The sequence below is a fragment of the Aethalodelphis obliquidens genome, unplaced genomic scaffold (genome assembly GCF_003676395.1).
Source record: "Aethalodelphis obliquidens isolate GAN/ISIS:26980383/991018 unplaced genomic scaffold, ASM367639v1 scaffold3, whole genome shotgun sequence".
Taxonomy (NCBI): Eukaryota; Metazoa; Chordata; class Mammalia; order Artiodactyla; family Delphinidae; genus Aethalodelphis; species Aethalodelphis obliquidens.
Window position 1 is genome coordinate 47236019 of NW_020837947.1, and position 20907 is coordinate 47256925.

At 47.8% G+C, this 20907-nt stretch overlaps 1 protein-coding gene across 5 annotated transcripts in view; it reads left to right on the forward strand.

Moving 5' to 3' along the window:
* The window catches only part of FYN (FYN proto-oncogene, Src family tyrosine kinase), a 209973-nt gene that overhangs the window by 177519 nt on the left and 11547 nt on the right, over positions 1–20907 (forward strand). For all 5 annotated transcript variants that reach the window (XM_027088377.1, XM_027088390.1, XM_027088395.1 and 2 more), the window contains 3 exons: positions 1173–1249; positions 1342–1495; positions 20017–20148. In XM_027088377.1, coding sequence (XP_026944178.1) covers positions 1173–1249; positions 1342–1495; positions 20017–20148 — 363 coding nt within the window. The remainder of the gene's footprint in view (positions 1–1172; positions 1250–1341; positions 1496–20016; positions 20149–20907) is intronic.

Consider the following 20907-nt stretch of genomic DNA (forward strand, 5'->3'; position numbering starts at 1 on the left):
TGTTTCAGCCCCAGTGTTCATTCTGAGCTCCTTAGGCTGTGTCATCACAGTGGCTCCGAAGCTCCAGCCGTTTTGTTTCAGATATCTTTTAAGGCCTGAATGGCCATGATCTAATGTGGGGAGCTACCTGCCCCACCCTGTATTCCTCAGATACTCTTTTCTTGATTTAAAATCTGTCAATAAGCTGGGCCAGTGATTCTAAACTTTACTTTGTATCAGGGTCACCTAACAGGCTTCTTAAAATACAAGTTTCTAGGCCAGAACTCCCAAGTTTCTGATTCGGTAGATGTGGGGTGGGACCCGAGAGTTTGCATTTCTAACTAGTTCCCCCGGGGTTGCCATTCTTGCTGGTCCAGGACCACATTTTGGGAACCACTCGGCTGGGTGCTCTTTTCCCCACTTCACTCTTGTTGGGGGTGCTGATTGGGAATGAGATTGAAGTGGTGCAGCCTTTCAGTATGTCCCTCCTGTGACATAAAGGGAATTGAGTCCTGTTTTTTCTAGTTTTAATCCCATTTCTGGTGTCCCTAGAAATGGAGTCACCATAGTTTTTTCTTTAAATGTATCAAGTTTTTATTTATTTATTTTGGCTGCACCAGGTCTTAGTTGCAGCACGCGGGATCTTCGTTGCGGCATGTTTTTGGTTGTGGCATGCAGGATCTGTAGGACTTCGTAGTTGTGGCATGCGGAGCTCGGAGTCTTACCCACTGGACCACCAGGGAAGTCCCACCATAGTTGTTTTTTTGTTGCTGTTTTTTTTTTTTTTTTGCGGTACGCGGGCCTCTCACTGTTGTGGCCTCTCCCGTTGTGGAGCACAGCCTCCGGACACGCAGCCTCAGCGGCCATGGCTCACGGGCCCAGCCGCTCCGCGGCATGTGGGATCCTCCCGGACCGGGGCACGAACCCGTGTCCCCTGCATCGGCAGGCGGACTTTCAACCACTGCGCCACCAGGGAAGCCCAATAGTTTATTTTTAAAAGGTAAAACTGCCGCCTTCCAATGCATAGATTTTCTTCTGCCCTGTTTTTTTGTGTAAACCTTTTTTTTTTTAATCGATAGCAACTATTTCATTTAATTACCTCGTTACTTCTAATAAGAAAACCAAATACAGCCCTTCGTCAGGAATTTTTATCTTTCAAAGGAAATCAAAATGGTTTTATGTTTTGCTCATAGGAAGTTTACTCGATTTCTTAAAAGATGGAGAAGGAAGAGCTCTGAAGTTACCAAACCTTGTGGACATGGCAGCACAGGTAGGCCCTGTGGTACCTCGATTCCTGCCTTAGATTTACTGACGTGGGAGTACATGGAGCCACATGTAACGTGTGTTCCTCGGTTTCCACAGGTTGCTGCGGGAATGGCGTATATCGAGCGCATGAATTATATCCACAGAGACCTGCGGTCAGCAAACATTCTCGTGGGGAATGGACTAATTTGCAAGATCGCCGACTTCGGATTGGCCAGGTTGATCGAAGACAATGAGTACACAGCAAGACAAGGTGGGCACTTGAATGAGGAAGGCTCCTGGTCACATCCCACTCAGCCCTTCCTCCCTCCTTCCCTTCCTTCCTCTGGAAAATATTTGGACTGTCATTCTTTGGCTAGGTTCTTCCTTCTTGATCTGGTGGGAATCTGACAGCTCTGCAGGTGGGAGACTGTTGTGGGTTCAGTGCGTGAACGAGATGTTGCTTTTTGGTGCGTGAGCGTCTGCTGATGTCCTCCTGGCTCGTGCCGCCCTCCTCCCTGCACCCAGGCTCGAGGCACTTTGCCTTGGGAGGAGAGGGCTGCGGAAGGCCAAGAGAGCAGTCGAGTAGTAGCTCATCACTCCATCGAGGTCTCAGCCAAAAACAGAAGGTGCCGCTCATTGGAGAATTTAGCAAAGGAGTTATTTACAATGGCCCGGGCAGGGTTTAGGAAAACCGACAGGGCATGACGCGGCATCCCAGAGCTGGTAACAGCACCAGAACTAAGAACGAGCAGCTGTGCAGAGAGGCCCCCTCGGGTGGAGACGGGCAGCTGGGGCGGATCTGGGGGGTGCGTGGCCGAGCTCACTCTTCAGCCTTCCTCCAGATCTTCTGCCAAACCCCACTAGAGCCAGCGGTCAAAGGAGCCCATCGATGAGTCCTGATGGGTCCAGAGCAGGGAGAAGACGAGTAGAAAGGGGATGTAGAGGGCCGACAGAAGAGAATAACTCAGTCCCTGGAGAAGCTCCACCTCCTTTAATCATCCCCTCCATCCTGCCTCCTCCAAAGATTTATAGGAATTAACCTCTACATAAAATACATCTCAAACCAGCAGCCACTCCAGTGGGACAGCTTTTCAGATGCTTTTAGAGCAGTAGATACCGGGGAGGGAATTCCCGGCGTTATTTCCTTTCTTCCTGGAACCTCACGTAGTGGTCAAAGGATAAATGTGTGGAACTAAATGTGCAGTGTGCAGTCATTGTAGGTTCCTCATGGAAAAGATAATGCTCGTATCTGAAGGAAAGGGGTCACCTTCATTGTTACTGTTTTTAACCAAAACCTAGTCATTCCGAGCAAGGCTGAGCAGTGACCGGAGTGGATTACAGGGGAGTGCTTTCTACTAGAGGTTATCATGGCCACCTCTGTCATTCTTCTTCTTTCTTTCCTTCTTTTTTAATTCTTTCATTTCATGCCAATTCTTCCCTCCTTTTATCCTTCTCAGCAGTCTCAAGTGATGAGGAAAAACGCTAAACTAAGACCTTGCCTCGCACAGATGCTGTCCAAAGGCTAAATTACAGGTCGGTCAGACAGCTCGGCTATTTGAATTTCCCCAGCACGTGGCAGTTCTTGTCCTGGAGCCAAATGCCCACACAACAAGCAGCGCGCGTGCACACACACACACACACATACACACACCAGCGCATGGCCAGATGGTGTACCATATCACTAATCAAAGGCTCACAGGCAGCTTTGATTGGCTCCACAGTCCAAAGAGGAATGTGGATGTGATCTTGAGTCAAGATGAGCTACGAGGGTCTGAAGTGCCCCTGGGTCTGAGACCTGGGCCTGAATGAGAGAGTTTACCCTGAGGCAAACCTGTGAGATCCCAGCTCACGGACCCGGAAGGAGAGGAGAGCAGGTGAAGGTTGCGAGACATGAATCTTTGATTTAGGAAGGGGTGGGAATGGAGTGGGTCGTGTCAGCATCGTTCCGTGTGTGAGTGGAATTCTGGGGCTGGAGGGAGCAGTTCAGGATTTGTTTCTCCCCTTCTCCTGGGCTCTGGACTCTCTAGAATGTGTTGTTAACAGCCTTGAACCATCAATAACTGAGAAGGTTGCAGGGCCAGAGCCCAAGCATGCTGGCAGGGATGCTGTTGACAGGGCTGGTGTTTAGTTCACGGGGTGAGATGCCCCTGGCTGTGGCCCTGGGTGATTGGAGTCCGGGGGCAGGCATGTCAGGAGCCCCTCGAGGCTGTGCCCTCACAGTGTGCTGCTGCTGTGAGGCAGGGCCCGCGGGGCCACCCTCAGCCCTGGCCATCCTGCCTTCCTCCCTGGAGAGCTGTCCTGACTGCCTTTCTGGTGGCTTCCTCACCTCCACCATCACTTCCCAGATGCTGTCCTGACGCCCTTCAGAGGGTCAGCTTCACACCCTTAATTTCCAAATAGAATCCTCCACCCTTCCCTCTTAAAATTCTTTTTTCTTCTCTCTTCCCTTTTACAAGTATCTTCCCATCCATGCCAAACACTGGAAGGAGATAAGTAAGAAGAAGTAAATGAACTGGAGAACTGAACCGGGGGGGAAAAAAAGAAAGACTGGGGCCCCGGGATTTTCAAGGAGAATAAAAGAAATGCTGCAACGGAGGAAAAAGAAGAAGCAGGGGCGTTTACAGGATACCTACCCAGTGCCAGGCCCGAGCGGGAAAGATAGAAACAGGCTCAGAGGGGTTAAGTAACGTGTACAAAGTCACACAGCTAGTAAAAGGGCAGAGGCAGGATTTGAATCCAGGTATGGCTGGCCCTATCGCATCTGCCCTCTTAAGCTATGCTGTCTCTCATCAAGACAGTGATTAAAAGAACAGAAAATAAAAATTGAGAAGGTTAGTCATAAGCTCCTTTTTCCCCTTTATGGAGAAGGTTTTTAAGGGGCACTTCTAAAGTGCATGTGTGAGGGAGTTGGAAGGCCTTCATTTGCCAGCTCTGAGACAGCCCAGCTGTTTACAAAATGCCTCCCGAGGGTCTGCCCTGCCCGGGCCACTTTACGAGGCAGGCAGGGCCTGATGTGTAGCTGCTGGTGTGCTCTGCAGATGGCACGCGTGCTTCACGCTGAAGTTTCTGCGGAGGATTAGTCAGTTCCTCCAGACAGCTGCTCCACGTGCCTGAAGATATTTGCACATCAGGTTTTATGTTCCCCACAGGCCACAGCCAGGCCGCATCTTGATTATGGAAGTGTGGGCAGTGTTCAGAAGCGTGTGCCAATCACAGGTATTTTAGGACTGTGGGTGACCATTGTTTCTCAGCACAGTTGTGAGGTTCCCATGCGAGGCACACGGAAATGTCTGTCGCCCCCCTGAGTGGATGAGCTTTCATTTCCCCCGGGCACCAGCAGAGCTGGAATTGGGACCTGGGTTAAACTGCGCCTCCTCTGTTCCTTTCCTCCTCCCTGCCCCACTGGACTGTAAGCAGCAGCCCCGTGTCAGGGAGAAGGTCAAGACCAGACCCAAAACCTAGGGGGGTGGTCCTCGGCCGACAGCGTTCTGGAGGTCGCTAGAAGTCCTTTGGTATCGTTCATTCTCTGCTACCTCTGCGTGTCCCCCAGTGACAGCAGCTAGATCTTCTTTAGTCACAAACTCTTGTTACGTTCTGTCCAATCAGGATCTCTGAGCAATGACAAAATTAGTTATTTGAGCGCCTTTCAAAGTGAAAGGGCTTTGCTAGGAGCTGCAGATAGAAAGAAGCCAAAGACTGCACAGGGGCAGGCAGCAAGCCTGGGGTAGAACCAGATTTGAAACCCAGCCCTACCATCCACCAGCTCTGGGGCCTTGGGCAAGTTACTTAACGTTTCCACACCTCAGCTTGCTTATCTGTAAAGTGCAAATATACTCTTCCTGCTTTGTGCTTTAATTTTTGCAAAGATTAAGTGAAACAGCACATGTAAATTGTTTGGCGCAGTGCCCAGCACATAGCGACTGGTAAACGAAAAGGACTTTTGTTGTCATATCCTGGACAAGACTAAGTTCTTGGGGGATAAACAGATGGGAAAATGGGCTGTAGACACATGGAAAGGCTCAAACACCATTCTGGAAAGGGCGAGAGCGATCAAAGGTAATTCCCTGGTGGTCACATGTGCGTAATCACGAGGATAAAGTTGCCAACAACAGGAATGAGTGGGTTGGGAAGAAGGTCTTATTTTCAAAGAACGAGGGTGAATTTGGCTTGGGATTTGTAGAGCTTGAGGTGGCTGGAGCAGTATGTCCCAGCCTGGTGCCCAAGCCCAGAGAGGTCAGTCGGGGTGCCTTCACCTGCTGCCACTGCCATGGGGCCTCACCTCCCAGCCCTCCCCACCACGGCACCACCCTTCAGCTGACCGTGGCCTCTCACCCCCAAGCCGCCTGCACCCTCCCCTGAGGTCTGACCACAGCCCCTCCAGCCATCAGTTCCTCCAGAGCTCACACAGACCATGGGAGAATTCTTGACACTTTCTTCATGAGTTTTCAGGAGGCTCCGTGCTGACTAATGTTGATTTAAACATAACAAGCTCAGATAGACCTGGCTTATGTATCAGAATGGCTTGCTTTCGTGGACATTGATTACTTTTTTTTATTGAGCCATACTATACATACAATAAAATTAATAAGTCTGAAATGTACAACTCAGTGAACATACATATGTGCCCCTGAAACCAGCCACAGATGAAGACACAGACACTGCCAGCCCCCTAAGGACCTCCTCATCCCCTTCAACCAGTCACCACTCCACGTGGTAGCCACTGTCTCACCTCTATCACCGGAGATTCCTTTTTCCTGTAACTGAACTTCATATAAACAAATCATACAGTATTACTCTTTGGCGTCTAGTTTCTTTCTCATCAGGTCAGTGAGATTTATCCATGTTGCTGCACATAACAGTAGTTCTTTCCTTTTCATTGCTGAGTAGTATTCCATTGTACAGATAGATCCGTGTATCCATTCTACTGGTATTTCTAACTGAGGGTCTTTATGAATTTAGCTGCCGTGGTGGCGGTCATGTCCTCCTATCTCCTGGGTATGTTCCCTGCAGTGGAATTGTTGGTCTTAGGACAGGTCTATGCCACCCAGCAGGTTTTGTGGCTGTATCTTTAAAGATAGAATACACAGTCACTGTGTTGTTTCCTGGTGGTGTACTTCCCTGTAGGCTGCTAAGGCAGCCTCCTGATGAGGCTGAGGAAGCTGTGGTTGGCAGTCAGGAAGCCCGAGTCTGAACTAGCTCCCACTTACAAGGTTGGTGTGTCCCCAGGCAAATCACTTAACCTTTTTCAACCTCATTTTTTAGCATCTGTAAAATGGAGGTAATAAAAATAATAACCTCACATAATTAGTGTGAGAATTAAATGGGCTCTCTATAAAAGTCGTTGGAGGGTTGTGAAATGTAAAAACCATTCTTATAACCTGAAGTTTTTGTGTTTGATGTAAATTTTCCTTGAAAGGGGTCTTTATTTTCTTACCTAAAAAAGATTTTTAAGGAAAAAGCTATCAGCGATCAGTAAAGAAAAATCAACCTTGTAAGAGAAAAAATATATTATTTCATTATTTTACAGCCAATTCTATTTATCTGGGCAGTCACCATTTCATACTACCTACATGCCCAAGGGCCCCTCTGACCACACAGCTGGGAGCCGGTGGTCTACTCACCATCTTCTCCAGCAGATTTGCCTTCTCTGTTGAGAACTGTCCCTGCCTTCTTGCCACTGTTGTTTTTAATCTTGTCAAGTCTAAACACCCATCACTGCTAATTAGCTGTGAGGCTTTGGACGAGTTACTTAACCTCTCTAAGCCTTTATTTCCTCCTCTGAGAACAGGGATAATAATAGTTACCTTCATCAGAGAATTGTTGTATACTTCCCTGAGAATATACATAAAACACTTAGCACAAAGCAGATGCTGAGCTGATAGTTGTATAATTTTAGTTAGTAGAGGTACCAATAGTAACATCACTACTGTTGATCCAGTGGAGTGATAGTACTCCCTCTCTCCCTCCTTCCTTCCTTCCTTCCTTCCTTCTCTCCCTCCTCTGTCTCTGTGTCTGTCTCTCTGTCTCCACACACACACCCCTCTTGGCCTTTCCTGACCCCCTCCATAGGGTCTCCCACATGAAGGACCTGCCTATTTAACCCTTTCCTCTCCTGATTTGAATCATCACAAAGACAGGAACTTAGAGTTGCTCTGTATTTGGGGTTTTTTGTTTGTTTTAAGGTCTAAGTTAACGACAGGATCATTGTTGAGAAAGCAAATGTCAAGGCGATTTAATCTTTGGATCTTTGGAATGTATGTAAAAACAGGGGCATTTAGGACTTTGTATAAAACTTGCTGTAGGTTAAGGTTTGTGTATTAAATAAAAGAAAAACATATCTGTTCAAATGCTCCCAGTATTGAGGGTTTAAATTGAATAGATTATTATCTGGAGGAAAATTCACGTATAAATTTGACTGCAAAGAATTCATAATTGTTGCGGTTTTCATGTTAATTATTTCATGTTAAAATATTGTTACTGCATAAATTAACACATTCTTTCATGGAGAACATATTTTAGAAAGATTTGTTACTTTAATAACTCTTTGTGTATTAGAAATCCCAGATGCCTGTACTAATTAAATATAATCAGATTTTGGATTCAAAAAGCACAGTAGCCATTTAACACAAACAAGCAGGCAGCTAGGTTGAGAAACACGGTCAGGAAGAAGTGGATCCCTGTTTCTTTCAAATTTTGAATTTCACAATTCAGAACTGTGAATTCAATTCCTGTCCTTCCTTTGTATCGCAGTGACTGGGGATTATCAGACTCAGAACGCCAGCTTTCCAGCTCAAGGGCTCCTGCAGAATTATTAATCAGCCTCTTCTGAGGCCCCTGTAATCCGGTGGCAGATCAAGGCTGATCTCGCCATGAGATGCCCTCCCTCTGCCCCCGTCGGCACATGCGTTTCTTGTTCTCTGTCAACAACAGCACTGCAGTTCCCACACACTGTGCTGTGACCTGAACAGCAAATGTCAGGGGAGGAGGGGAAGAAACCCTTTTAATTATTGAATTTAATCTAATTCTTCCCATGCTAGAGAAGCAAATCATCCTTTGACGAAAAGCAGACCCCTTTCCAGTGCAGCCATTGTTTTAAGCGCTGAGCAGGAAGCTCTTCTGTTTGAACTGACCACGCCGCCGCCCGTGCCACGGTCAGGGGTGCTGGTCACGGGGGTGTCTGCTGAGAGCCCGGGGCTCCCCCGCAGAACGTCCTGCCCTCGGCCAGGTTCCAGCCCTCCTTGCTGCTGAGCGGAGGGCTGCATGCCTGAGCCGAGCCTGGTTCCAATCAAGCCTCCCCGATCCCGAGTTTGGTGCACCGCCGTCATGGGCGGAGAGGGCCTTCATTTGTATTCCACCGCGCACCCGGGCTTCCACCGGCTTTTCCGAGAGGGATGCTTTGTTTACATGCGCGGTCACAGCGGAGCCCCGGGGCCAGGTTAAGCGCAGGGGGGAGCGGGTCACACTGCCAGGGAGAGGCACGTGGGTGGTGCAGACCGTGTTATCCTCGGAGAAAGGACGTGTGGAAGCCAAAGACTAAAAGGAAAAGAAAATTCACCCCTTCCTCCCCCGCTCTTTCTTTTCAAATTAAAAGTGTTTGCACGGAGGAGGTGGACTCATTCCCTCCATCCGCATAGTCCGGCTGCCCCCTGACTCTGCTCCTGGGGGCCGGGGGGTGGGGGACAGATGGGCCTGCTGTAAGCCCTGGTCACTGAGAGCCGCTTGTCTGAATACCTTTCCCCTTTCTCTGAACCGGGCGGTCACGTTTTGTATTCCGTGTGGGTCTCTCTCTCCTTTGTGCTGCCTTGAGCAAAGCAATTGGGCAGTTGTTTCTGAGCGGTCAGAGCAAGTCCTTGGTCTGCGCACCCATGTTTCTTAGTAATCGTCAAGAAGGAAGCAGATGGTCACCCTCTGTGATTTTAAAGTGTGTAAATAGGAGCTACATACTGCCAGCAAACATCAAAAATGTCACTTGGCTTCCTTGTCTTGCCTTGCTGGCAGAAGGAACTCCTGCATTTGTATCATCCTGATAATCAGGGACAGACAGTGCGAGTGAAAACTGTCCCATGTTTTGAAGGAGAGTGCACAGCAGCATGGGGCTGGTCTCCCCACGGGAGAGGCACGGGCGGGGGGGGGGGGGGGGGGGGCGGGGGGAGTGGTGTGGAAAAGCAACCCAAAGTGGTTATTGTCTTCTGTACATCGTCTCTTCCTTCCATTCCTTCGTGACTCCCAACCAGACCCTCAGTGTGACCACCAGCTGTTCCCAAGCAGTATCTCCAACCCCAGTGCTTTTCCTTGCTGCCTAGCAGACTTTGTGACATGATGTCAGACTGACCCAGGCCCAGTGCCCCTCCTGGGGGTGACTGGATTCTGGAGGTGATTTCTGTGTTGAGCTAAACCCCAGACATCCGTTTTTCACTTCGCTCTGAATTCTCACCGCCCTGAACAGCAGCATACAGATGGTTCCAGAGCCCTACACGCAGCTTTCTTACCTTTTGTTCTGGATAAAAGATCACAAGTGTGGTGTCCATCGTACTCACGCTATGAATCAGAGTTTTTGTTCTGCTTTTGCTGAAGGATAATTGGAATTATTCAGCACTTTGGTGTTTTAGAACAGCAAGCAGGGCTCCTCCTTTCCTCAATTCCACCCAAGATAGCAACTTCCACAAATACCGCCCCCCCCCACACACACACACACAGTTGGTACTTCAGACAGAGTCTTTTTTTTTTTACTTTTTTCTTTTTGGCCATACTGCGCAGCATGCGGGACCTTAGTTCCCCAACCAGGGATCGAACCCGTGCCCCCTGCAGTGGAAGCACAGAGTCTTAACCACTGGACCGCCAGGGAAGTCCCAGGCAAAGTCTTCCTGATGAGTCTTAGATCTCCTTCCTGAGAGCACAGGGACCAAACACCCATGATTTCAGGAGATGCTAGTTAATTTCATTCTTTACTTTTGTGTTGCAAGTGAGAGTTATCCTGGGTTGTCATTGGTCACCATTGGGGAGGAGGGTGATGGGGAAAAAAGGCAAGCAGCCCGAGCTCCTCCCCTCCCCTTCTGGCTCCCCCATAGATTTGTAGAAGAAATGTCACAGCCTGCTTTCTGTTCTCCTCCATGTAAGGCACTTCTGCCCCTCCACAGTTTACCTGCCTGCCTGTCCTTCCTCAACTGCAAGACTCCAGGACCAGTGCCTTGCCTCCAGCCTCATCCCCCATTCTCCCGGGTGCTGGGTTTGCTCCCCTCTGTCCTCTAGTTGTCCTGATTAGGCTTTTAATACCCGCTGATGGACCATCTACTCCTTCCTGTCTGGTCCTCGATTTGGGGCTCCCCTTGGGACTTGGCTCATCCCTCTCAGCCTGAATATTCCTTCCACGAATTCAGCCACACTAGACTTGGGATCCATGCCTGGCTAGTCAACCCTCGTGTTTGCAGCGTGTTCAGGCCCTGCCTCTGGTCCTGGGTTCTTGTCTTCCTTAGCCGAACGTGGTCCTCCTCCACCCACATCCCCAGGGGGGACAGCACTCCTCCCTACTCCCCACCTCCTTCCTTCTCAGACTGCTTGCTCGCCGTTATGCATTTCAGATGGAATATCATCTCAATCCATTGTACCATTTACTTTTCGTTTATTTTTTTTTAAAAACGTGGTGCTAAAACCTTATGAACCTAAAGTAGAAATTGCAACAGAGTGTGTCACCAGGAATAACTGGAAAACACACAGTTGTATTACTCCAGACATGTTTGGGAAATTCCAAAGTCATTCCTTTGGCCTAGTGTGAAAATTCTGAGTTTTGCTTTGCCAAGTTTTATTGGGTTTGAAATCATTGTTTTTGTTTGAATAACCGCAAAGTTCCAGGTCAGATCAGCTTTACCTCCTTCACAGGATATCCTGCCCTAGTCCTGCCTTGTCACCCCTCCTTTCCCCCCCCCCACCAATATAATCAGCTTCCTGTTATTGGCGTAGTTCATGGTTTCTTTTATTCTCCAGGATAACTTTAAAGTTGAAGTACTTCACATTATTTAATCCTGGATGTAATAATTTGCAGAGTTTGAGGCTTCATAACTAAAGAGGCTTCTGGATGGATGTGTGGTGCAGAAGAACAGTGTCTGTTGTTGATGTTAGTGCCTTTCCTCCTTGCAGATGCTGTGAGGGTACTGCTTCCGTTCTCTGTAGGGAGGACTTGGCTGCTTTTACGCTCTGCTGGCTTTGCCTTCTCCACCTTGGCCCAGGTTTTAGCCATAGGGGATATTTTCAGGGCTGTGGAATTGGCCTGGTCACCATGGAAAAAAAAGAGAGAGAGAGAGAGAGAAAGGCTTGACAGTCCAGGAATCCAGGAAGAGCCAGTGATGTGAGCTACCCACCGCCCGCGCCCCCACCCCCACCCCCACCCCAGGCCTCTCCTGGCCCCTTCCTGGAGCCCCAGGAAGAACCAAGGGTCACATTGCAGCGTTCTCATGTGGCCGCCTCTACCCAAGCCCCCAGTCCCTGGGTACTTCCTCTTTCCCCTCTCTCCTGAGTCCTCTTGTTCCTAAAGCCGGCACCACAATTTAAGCTTTCTGTTGGGTTTGCCTGTGAGCTCTGTCCCACAGCTGCCTGGAATGTCCTAGGGCAGGAGGTGACTCCCACTGTGCTGGGGACTCACTGGAAGCTGAGTAAGTTCTCAGTGATTGGTTGCTGAGTGCATTGGGTTTTCCTCATCCTCCTTCCCTCCCTTGAAGTTTGGAGAGCTTTGGCTGGCCTGATGCAACTCAGTGCCTTTGCATTAAGATCCAAATAAAATAATAGGTGGCATTTATTTAGGTATAATGAGGCGCCAGGTACTGTGCCGAGCCCTTTAAATTCTCATCACAACCTCATGAGGTTATCATCATCCCCAGTTTACAGACAAGGAGACTGAGACTGAGGGGGCTTTTAAATGGTCACCCAACAAAGCCAGTGTGCGTACCCAGGTCTGCCTGCCGCTGGAGCCCCTCTCCTAGGTGACTGCCCTGGCCTCCCACAAATGGCCACGCCAGCCCAGCCCACAATTTGACGTCTTTGCATTATCACAAAGAATATTTGCTCCCCGTTTCCTGGCTGACTTCCACACGCTTAGTCCAGGAGGCGGACCTGAGAGTGAAAGGCTCTGCAGCCTTCGTTTGAGCATTTGAAATGCTGCTGCCGTCGCCTTAATGCACCAAGATGCATAAAGTACTGTAAGTAACTGAATCAAGTGAGACTGTTTCTGTTTAAGGCAGAAGAAAGCAGATTGCCTGGCCCCTGGGGATAAAGGACCTTCATTAACTTGATTGGGACCTGGGGGTTGGGATGAGCCGTGCTGACCTAATGAATGTAGCTGGTCACCCTGTTTTCACTTAAAAACCAAGCCTTCAGTTAGACTGTCCTGGAGTGTGGTCAGAAGGATTTTCTTCCTGTAACTGTAAGGGTGAAAATAATTATTTGTTCCACAGTTATTTAAGGAAAGACGAAATAACTAGTAGAGAGACGTGTTGGAAACACGGACGTGGCAGTAGTGGTTGGGTGTTTGGGGTCTGGAGCCAGACTCCCTTGGCTCCAATCCCAGTTCCACCATTTACATGCATCCTCTGGCATATCGTTTTACCTCTGTTCAGTTTTCTCATCTGTAGAACAGGACCTTATTGGTATCTGCCTCGTATGTGTAAAGCACTTAGCATGACGCCTGACACTTAGCAAGCACTCAATATATGTTTAGCTATTGTGGGAGCTACTATTGTCAAGCATTAAACTGTTGTTTATAGCACTGATTCCCAAGAGCACTGGTGAGAACGATGAAGGCTGGAGTAGTCACAGGTGACTTGATGAGGCAGGTGGGACTTGAGCTGAGCAGGCTTTAGCTAAGCAGGCGGAGGGAGAGATGACATTTAGGGTATGTTAATGTAGAAGAGGCAAGTTCACGGTTATGCGGAGTGCAGGGTACAGGTTACAGGAAAGCAAACTAGGCTAGAGTAACTGTGTGTTTGGGGCAGCAAGAACCAGAGTTGAATAGATATGTGGGTCCTAGAAAACTGGGTGGGGGATTTTGGCTTAATGCAGTAGGGAACGCACTGTATGGTTGCCGGGGAGGCAGGTGTGGACGTTAGGAAGCTGAGGTTTAAAAGGATTAATTGGAAAGACAATGAGCTGAAGGCAGGGCACCCTGGCTGGAGGACCAGAGGGATGAGGTCCCAAATCAGGTTTTGGCAGAGAACTTAAACAGGAAAGGGAAAGTTTGAGAGACTCGTCAAAGAGGGAAACAAGAGGCCTTGTTGTTGGATTGGATATTGGGTTTAAGGAGAGGGAGAAGTCCCAACCAGCTTTCAGGTTTTTCACCTTGAAGCCTGGCAAAGTAGGAATCTGACCCCCAGAAAAGGGATAGTAGAAAGGAACTCCATTTGCATCCTAGAATATTAAAGTGAGAATCAACTTTGTCAGTCATGTAGTAAAATTTTCCACCTACAAGAATTTCTTTTATAACAAACTGTCTTATTCATAGTAAAATGATTTAATGAAAAATAAATTCAGATTTGTAGTTGCCACCTTTGAGATAAAGGCAGGACATCCTAGAGGCTTTGTCCCTTAGACGTTTGCAAATTGAGAACCAAGACTTCAGATGAAAGACAGAGTCTGTCCAGTGTTTCCCGCCCAGTTCACACAGAGATGCCGGGCAGGGTTAGTCGTGAGAGCGGGCACGTTCCCCCAGGGAATCAGCAGAGAGAAGGGTCTACAGCACTTAGGCCTCTAACACACTTGGAATTAGTGAGAGGGAGACTGAGGAAAAGCCTACAGCAAAGAGAAATGCTGGAAAGAAAGGAAAAGCATCAGGGAAGAATAAACTCAGAAAAGATCATTCATTTCTCGTAGAAATGTTTGAGCTTTACAGAGTGTTGGAGTATGCTAGGTAAGTTTCACTCCCTTGTTTCTGAGATGATTTGTACCCAAATGTGAAAAGTGTGATAAATAGCACAAATGTGACTAGAGCCACAAGTTAAGTAAACATGATGACAGAAGTGACAATAGGCACATCATCTACCCCAGGGGCCCCCAACCCCCAGACCGGTATCAGTCTGCGGCCTGTTAGGAACCGGACCGCACAGCAGGAGGTGAGCAGCGGGCGAGCGAGCGAAGCTTCACCTGCCGCTCCCCCATCGCTGGCGTTGCCGCCTGAACTATCCCCCCTCCCGCACCCCAGTCCGTGGAAAAATTGTCTTCCACGAAACTGGTCCCTGGTGCCAAAAATGTTGGGGACCGCTGATCTACCTAATTGCTAATAGACACCCACAGGCCTTGAAATGTCATGATGCTTTTCAAGAGTTTTGAAAAGTCAAAATGCTTTTCACGCTCTGGCTCATCACAGATCATTCTCTAGGTAATAACGCGTTATTTCCATGTTTTAAAGACAAGCAGAGGGTGAGGTAGAGGATGCTCACAGGCCCCAGTGGCTTCCCGCCACACCCAGGTGGGATCCGGAGTCCTTAGTGTGACTTGAAGAACCCACAAAATCTGTGCTTGTAGCCCATCTTATTCTTCTTTATAGCACTGGTCGCTGTCTGACATATATAATGGCCATTCGTTTATTTTATCTCCTTCCCAAGCTAGCCTGCAGGCCCCCTGAGAGCAGGAGGTTGCATTCACTATGGTAGCCCCAGCACTAAGGACCACGCCAGGCACATAGGAAACTCCAGAAATACTTATGGTAGGAAGAGAAAGAACAAAACCGGTCCAGCAGGGGTGGGATCTTTTGTTGTCTTGTGGACAAACTTTGATAACTGAATAAATCCGCAGCTCTCTCCTTTCTCTTACTTAAAACATGGACGGTTGTTAACCTTACTCTAAAGAAGACCAGTGAGGTGGAATGATTGCTATCCAGTCACCTGCTTCCATCCCAGTCTGGTTAAAAAAAAAAAGGATTTTCCACTTCGTTTGGCTGTGAATGCTCCAAGGCCTCTGGCCACCTTGTCTTTCTGCGGCTCTTACCCCCCAGCTTCAGCCCCAGACCCCTCAGAGAGCCAAGTCCAGGATTCCCACCACCTCAGACAGGTTCACTCAGACCCAAAGGGGTTCTGAACACCCATCATCTGGCACTAAAATCAGGGTTTTTCCAGGTGTTTTTAAGTTTCATTAGTGTGTGACAGAAGCTTTTCTACTGTAGTTGACAGTTGTCAAACACGTGAAAGCGCATCCAGATGGTTAGAGACAGCGACCCTGGTCACTGAGGACAAGGCGAGGACTCGCCAGAGAGCAGGGAACTGATAATAAGCCCCGTAAGGAACCGAGGTGGTTCAGCCTGGAAGGGAAGGCCCGGTGGCCTACCAGTGTCCAGTCACTCATTCATTCAGCACCCCCTTACCTAGTGCCTTTTGTGCATGGGGCACTGGGCTCAATACTGGAGACATGGTGGCCATCCAGAAAGACACGCGCCGGCCCCCGAGGACAGTATCTATGGAGAAAAACGCACTTCTGACAGCTCACACGCTTACTGCACTTAAATGGTAACAGCCGCAAAGAACCAGACACTCTGGCAGTGCAGAGCTAGGGAAACTGCCCCAGTCTTAGTGCCCGGGCCAGGGTTCCCGTGCCAGAAGCACTTAGGCCAGGAACAAAGGAGAGCAGGAGTCAACCATGGGGCAGGAGTAGGGTGGGACTTGCGGCAAAGCCAACAGCCTGCCTGGAGGCCCTGCAGCAGGAAGGACGGTCAGAGGAGGTCATGGGGCCAGTGAGGCAACAGAGGAGGTGAGGCTCCGGATAACAGGAGGAGGCTGGGGAGTAGGAAGGAGGGACCAGAGTGTGCATGTGGGCCCAAGTGGAAGGCAGTGCAGGAAGGAGGCAGGTGGCAGGGAGCAAGTGAGGACTGGAGTGCAGGTAGTGAGGATGAAGAGGGACAGACACCTTCAAGGGTGCGAAGTAGACTCAATGTGGACGACGCTAAAGCAGCAGAGGCCAAAGATGACTCCATGAAGATCTGTCGAGCTCGTCTAGGTAGGCTCCGTGCTGCTTACCTGAGCGCACAGTGGAGAACCAGTAGACACGGCATCCAGAAGGAAGATTCTCAGCATTCTGGTGTCCTCACTTAGGCAGCTTCCAAGGCAGCAAACACTGAAAAAGCAGCAGAATCGTGGGGAGGATACATTGTGGATATTGTGTTTGAGAGGCCCTGTGAGGTCCCAGTGGAGGCTCTGAGGAGGGAATTGGTTTTACGGGTCAGGAGCTCAGGAGGGGAGGTCCTATCAGATGATACAAATGCAGGCATCACTGGAGTCAGGGTAGTCGTTGAAGCCACGGGAGTAGAATCTCCCTGTTGGTCACAACGCTGATGCCCACTCGTTTCACATCTCCGGAGACTTTAGAGAAGCAGGCGTGAGGTATCTATAAGAAATGATCATTTAAAACACTGCTATGTTTACTCGACACAGAAAATGATTTAGCCTGAGGCTAGCTGGTCCTCTTGCTATTCTGGGAGGTAAATGACCAAAGTACAAAGATAGTCTACCTGTAGAGTGGTTCCAGGACCTGGGCCCCAATGACAGCACCAAGTCAGGCTTTCAGCAATGAGTTAACCTTGGGAAGTTGGTAAAACCTGCAGACACTGCCTGGAAAACATTGGTGGAAAAGATGCTTTCAAGTCCATACATAAATACATACAGATTATTTGTGGCCTTTGTCTGTTGGCTTAACAGAATCCTAAACTGTTTAATTCAGTAAGAAATAAAAACTAGAGTGATGATAATTTCCGTATTGTTTAGTTCACCTAAACATTGAACGAGCACACTAAGAGTTTCCAGGTCCTTCATAGCCTGTGGTATCAGTGGCACAGACCATCATACCTGCATCGGCTGCTGTTATTTCCTCCAGTGAAGTACAGAGGAGAGGAAATTGTTTTGGCATCTAATCCTGTTCCCAAACAAGAGAATTTCAGGAAGAGCAAATCAGCTAGTTACATGACCACACCAAGTTCATTGTGGTGTAGGTGTCCTGACGTTGTACCCTTTTTTCTACAAATCCATACCAATTAGAAGACAACTTTGATCCTGGCTTTATGCCTGCTGTGATATCTATGAAAAAATCTGAGGAAGGAGAACTTTATTTTGAAGGAAAAGGCAATGTTTACACCTAGGAGGTCCTTCCTTCCAGGCTTCTGAGGTTTCCTAACTTTACCCGAGGAGAGAGCCCATCCAGCCCCCAGCAGGGTGGTATCCTTGGCAACCTTAGGGATGCTGTTCTCAGAGACCGGGATTTGCAGTGTGCAACCGCATGGCCATTGGCAGAGACCCCTGCCCAAGCCCCAGGTGAACTCTCCCTGATGTGGAGCTGCATCTGTACCCTCAGGAGGGGGGAAACGAAAATGAGGGGAAATTGAGGTAATGAGATGAGTAGAAGAGTGAGCACTGATTAGTTCTTCTCAGTTGAAACCTCACTTAATCACTAATAGCTTATCAGTGCTTTAATTGAACATTTTGTCTTCCTTGAAACTGTGAGTTATCTTTAGAGAACCTTCTTTTGTCAACAGTGGCTGCTATTTTGGGCCCAAAACAAAGTAGGAGAAATCAGACAAAGACATTCTTCATTTTTTCCCCTCCAAAATGTGTTAGGTATAAATACATTGCTCATCTTAGAAAGAAAACTAGTGCAAAATAAATTTATGTAAGTACGCTCCTGCTCGCAAGTCAAAGCACATATCTACAAATGATTTGCTATCAGAGATCCATTACAGCCTTTGTTTCAACTTATATTTTGAAGGTTTATATATTATAGTTCTTGTTGTAGATGATACAGTGAGAAAATAAGAAAGCAGACTAGCACAACTGACTGATATATTGATAATTGCTTTTTTTTTAATCTGAAATTATGAAATCTTCTCTCAGAAAATCCGAAATGACTTTATCCCAATTTTAAATAGTTTACTTTCAGCAACACTCACATCTTGAGCAACGTGGAGTGATTCCAAGAAGGGAAGAAAGGCTTTTTTTGCTTGTCATTTTATTTGCAGGATTTGTGTCTGCACAGTGGAGAAAAATGTTCTATTTGCTTCAGAGACAGACATAGATTTCCAAGCCATTTGGCTCGAGAGATGGTTTAAATAGGAATGAATTTAATATACCTTTAATTCTCTGAAATAAGAGAATTCCAGCTGAGGTTTGGTCCAGGGCAAAGTTGGCTCTCGACACTGAAGAAAATCTATCACATTAATCCCAGAGGCTCAGAGTCCAAAGCTGCGTGAACAGAATGCTGGAGGATAGGAAGTGTGAGAAGAATGCTTTGAAAGAAACTTTAAAAACAAAATGACTGTTCAGAGAATACCAGACCTTGCAACACTTAAGCAAAGATATAAGTAATTATGCTTGAGAAACGTAGCTAATTAAAAATAACTCGATGCATAAAAGGAAGAAAAACTATAGAATAACTTCTCTGTTCCAGTGTTAATGTGAGATGCAATGGAATAAAATAGTAGGATTTTTTTTTTAATTTCATTTCACGGGCATAGAAGAGATAGAGAGGAAAATTATATTGCCAGAAAATGCCAGGGTAGATTTGCTGAAGATATTATCATGTACTGTATTTAAAACAAAAATCTAATTGCTGTAATTTATCCTAACCTCTGGTTATTAAAACACTGCTAATTCAAAGATTTTAATCATTTGCCAGTTTTACACATAATGGCTTTTCATAGAAGAGACTGTGAAAATTTCTCATTTTGTCAGCCTTTGTATGATTTTTTTTTTTTAGGAGTTCCTAAGTAAAACTAACATGCTTTAAACATATAATTTTGTTTACATCACTAATAAAAATTGCCTGTTTAGTTTGTTCAATGAAATATCTGAAACTGCTTTGTCATTGTTGAGCCTAACGTGTGAGAGTGCAGGCTGCTGAATCAATTTTAATTCCCCGTGTATACATCTCGCTTCAGAAGAAGCAGGGTGGACCCCACCCTTCCTTTTTGATTAGAGAAAGGATTCTTTTAATCGGAGACATTTGAAAGAAAAGATTCTACTCACTTCGGCACAACATTTGCTTCTTGGTCTTGAGAAATCAGACTCATAAGACAGTCATTGAGATAAAACCACTGTTTAAAAACAAACATTAGATAGTACCCTGTCTGGCTGGTGGGAGAAAGGTAGGGAGGTAAGCAAGGGATCATACAGTGCAGAAGAAAAAGCTATCCCAGAATTAAAGGTGGCCACTATCAGGGGAAAGGGTGGAAGGAAGAAAGAGAGTGTACAGGGGAAGTAGACAGAGGCAAAGTCATTTCTCTGCTGCAGATGTAGGAGGCGTTGGGGAAATACAGCCCATCTCAGCATGACACCTGGGCGGCAGCAAATTGTCTCCACCCTGGGAGAAGCGTGGTGGCTTGATCTGGTTTTTATGTGCCTCAGTAAGAGCAGACTATGGTCTTACATACTAAAGGATTCTTGAGAGTAGCAGTGTGATTTAATTCTATGTGTATTTATTAAAATATAACTTTATCTGAAAGCAAAAGAAAAAATATATAGTTTCCTAAATCACAAGTTAGCCCTACCTCCAGACCAAACCTATGTCTTACAATAGGTTTGTAGATTCGAGTTCTAAAGGCCAGAACTTTAAGCGGCCTTGAAGCCCAGCCCTTTGATGGGACTTGCTTAAGGCCGCAGAGCCAGAAGCAGACCCCACAGCTGCTCAGTCCTAGTCTGTGTCCTGTCTCCCCTCCTTCCCATCCTCCTCTCTGAACCTGATCCCAGGAAAGCACTTCCACTTGCTCTTCCTTCCCAGCCCCACGCCCAGCGCCATGCTCTCTGCCTGACAAGTAACCGGGTGTTCTTCCTGCAGGTGCAAAGTTCCCCATTAAGTGGACAGCCCCCGAAGCAGCCCTGTACGGGAGGTTCACAATCAAGTCTGACGTGTGGTCTTTTGGAATCTTACTTACAGAGCTGGTCACCAAAGGAAGAGTTCCGTACCCAGGTAAGGGCAGGGCACAGCAGAAATGCGCCTGGGTGGATGCTCTCCCAGCACCATTTGGGGAACCTTCACCCTGTTTGCCTTCTAAACCCCATCCTCAGCTTTCTGACAAGCATGAGTCTGAAGCACATGGACAGGTATTTAGCCAGAGAAAGGCAGAAGTGGGAGCCCCCGTGGTAGGTAGACAGGCAGCCACCGTGAGCCGTGTGCCAGGATTAATGCAATTAGTAGCTGGTGAACGCTTCAGCCCGCCCCAGTTCATGGGTTCTCTCCCCTCTCAGTAAGAGTGTGGGTCCCTGGCTCCCAGGGCAGAAGTGTCACTGGCAGAACCTCTGCCCAAATGGAGTTTGCAGACACTTCTGGGAAAGAGGAGAAAAGCCCTCACGGCTTTCTGATTACTCTGTAGCACTGACCCATGGAGTGAACCTGGCAGGAAGATGTCAGGACCTGCCCCCTCTGCAGGCCCCGCTCCAGATGGCCAGAGACAACAGAGGCACATGGGAAACACAACTTAGAAGCCACTCACTGCACGTGTCTTGGTTTTGTTTTTTGTGGGGTTTTTTGTTTGGTTGGGGTTTTGGGGGGGGGGGGGGGGGGGGGTTGGCCATGCCATGCGCCTTGCAGGATCTCAATTCCCAGACCAGGAATTGAACCCGGGCCACTGTACTGAAAGCCCAGAATCCTAACCATTAGGCCACCAGGGAACTCCCTCACTGCACATTTCTGAACAGTTAAAATATGCTCTACAAAAGCAAGTATAGT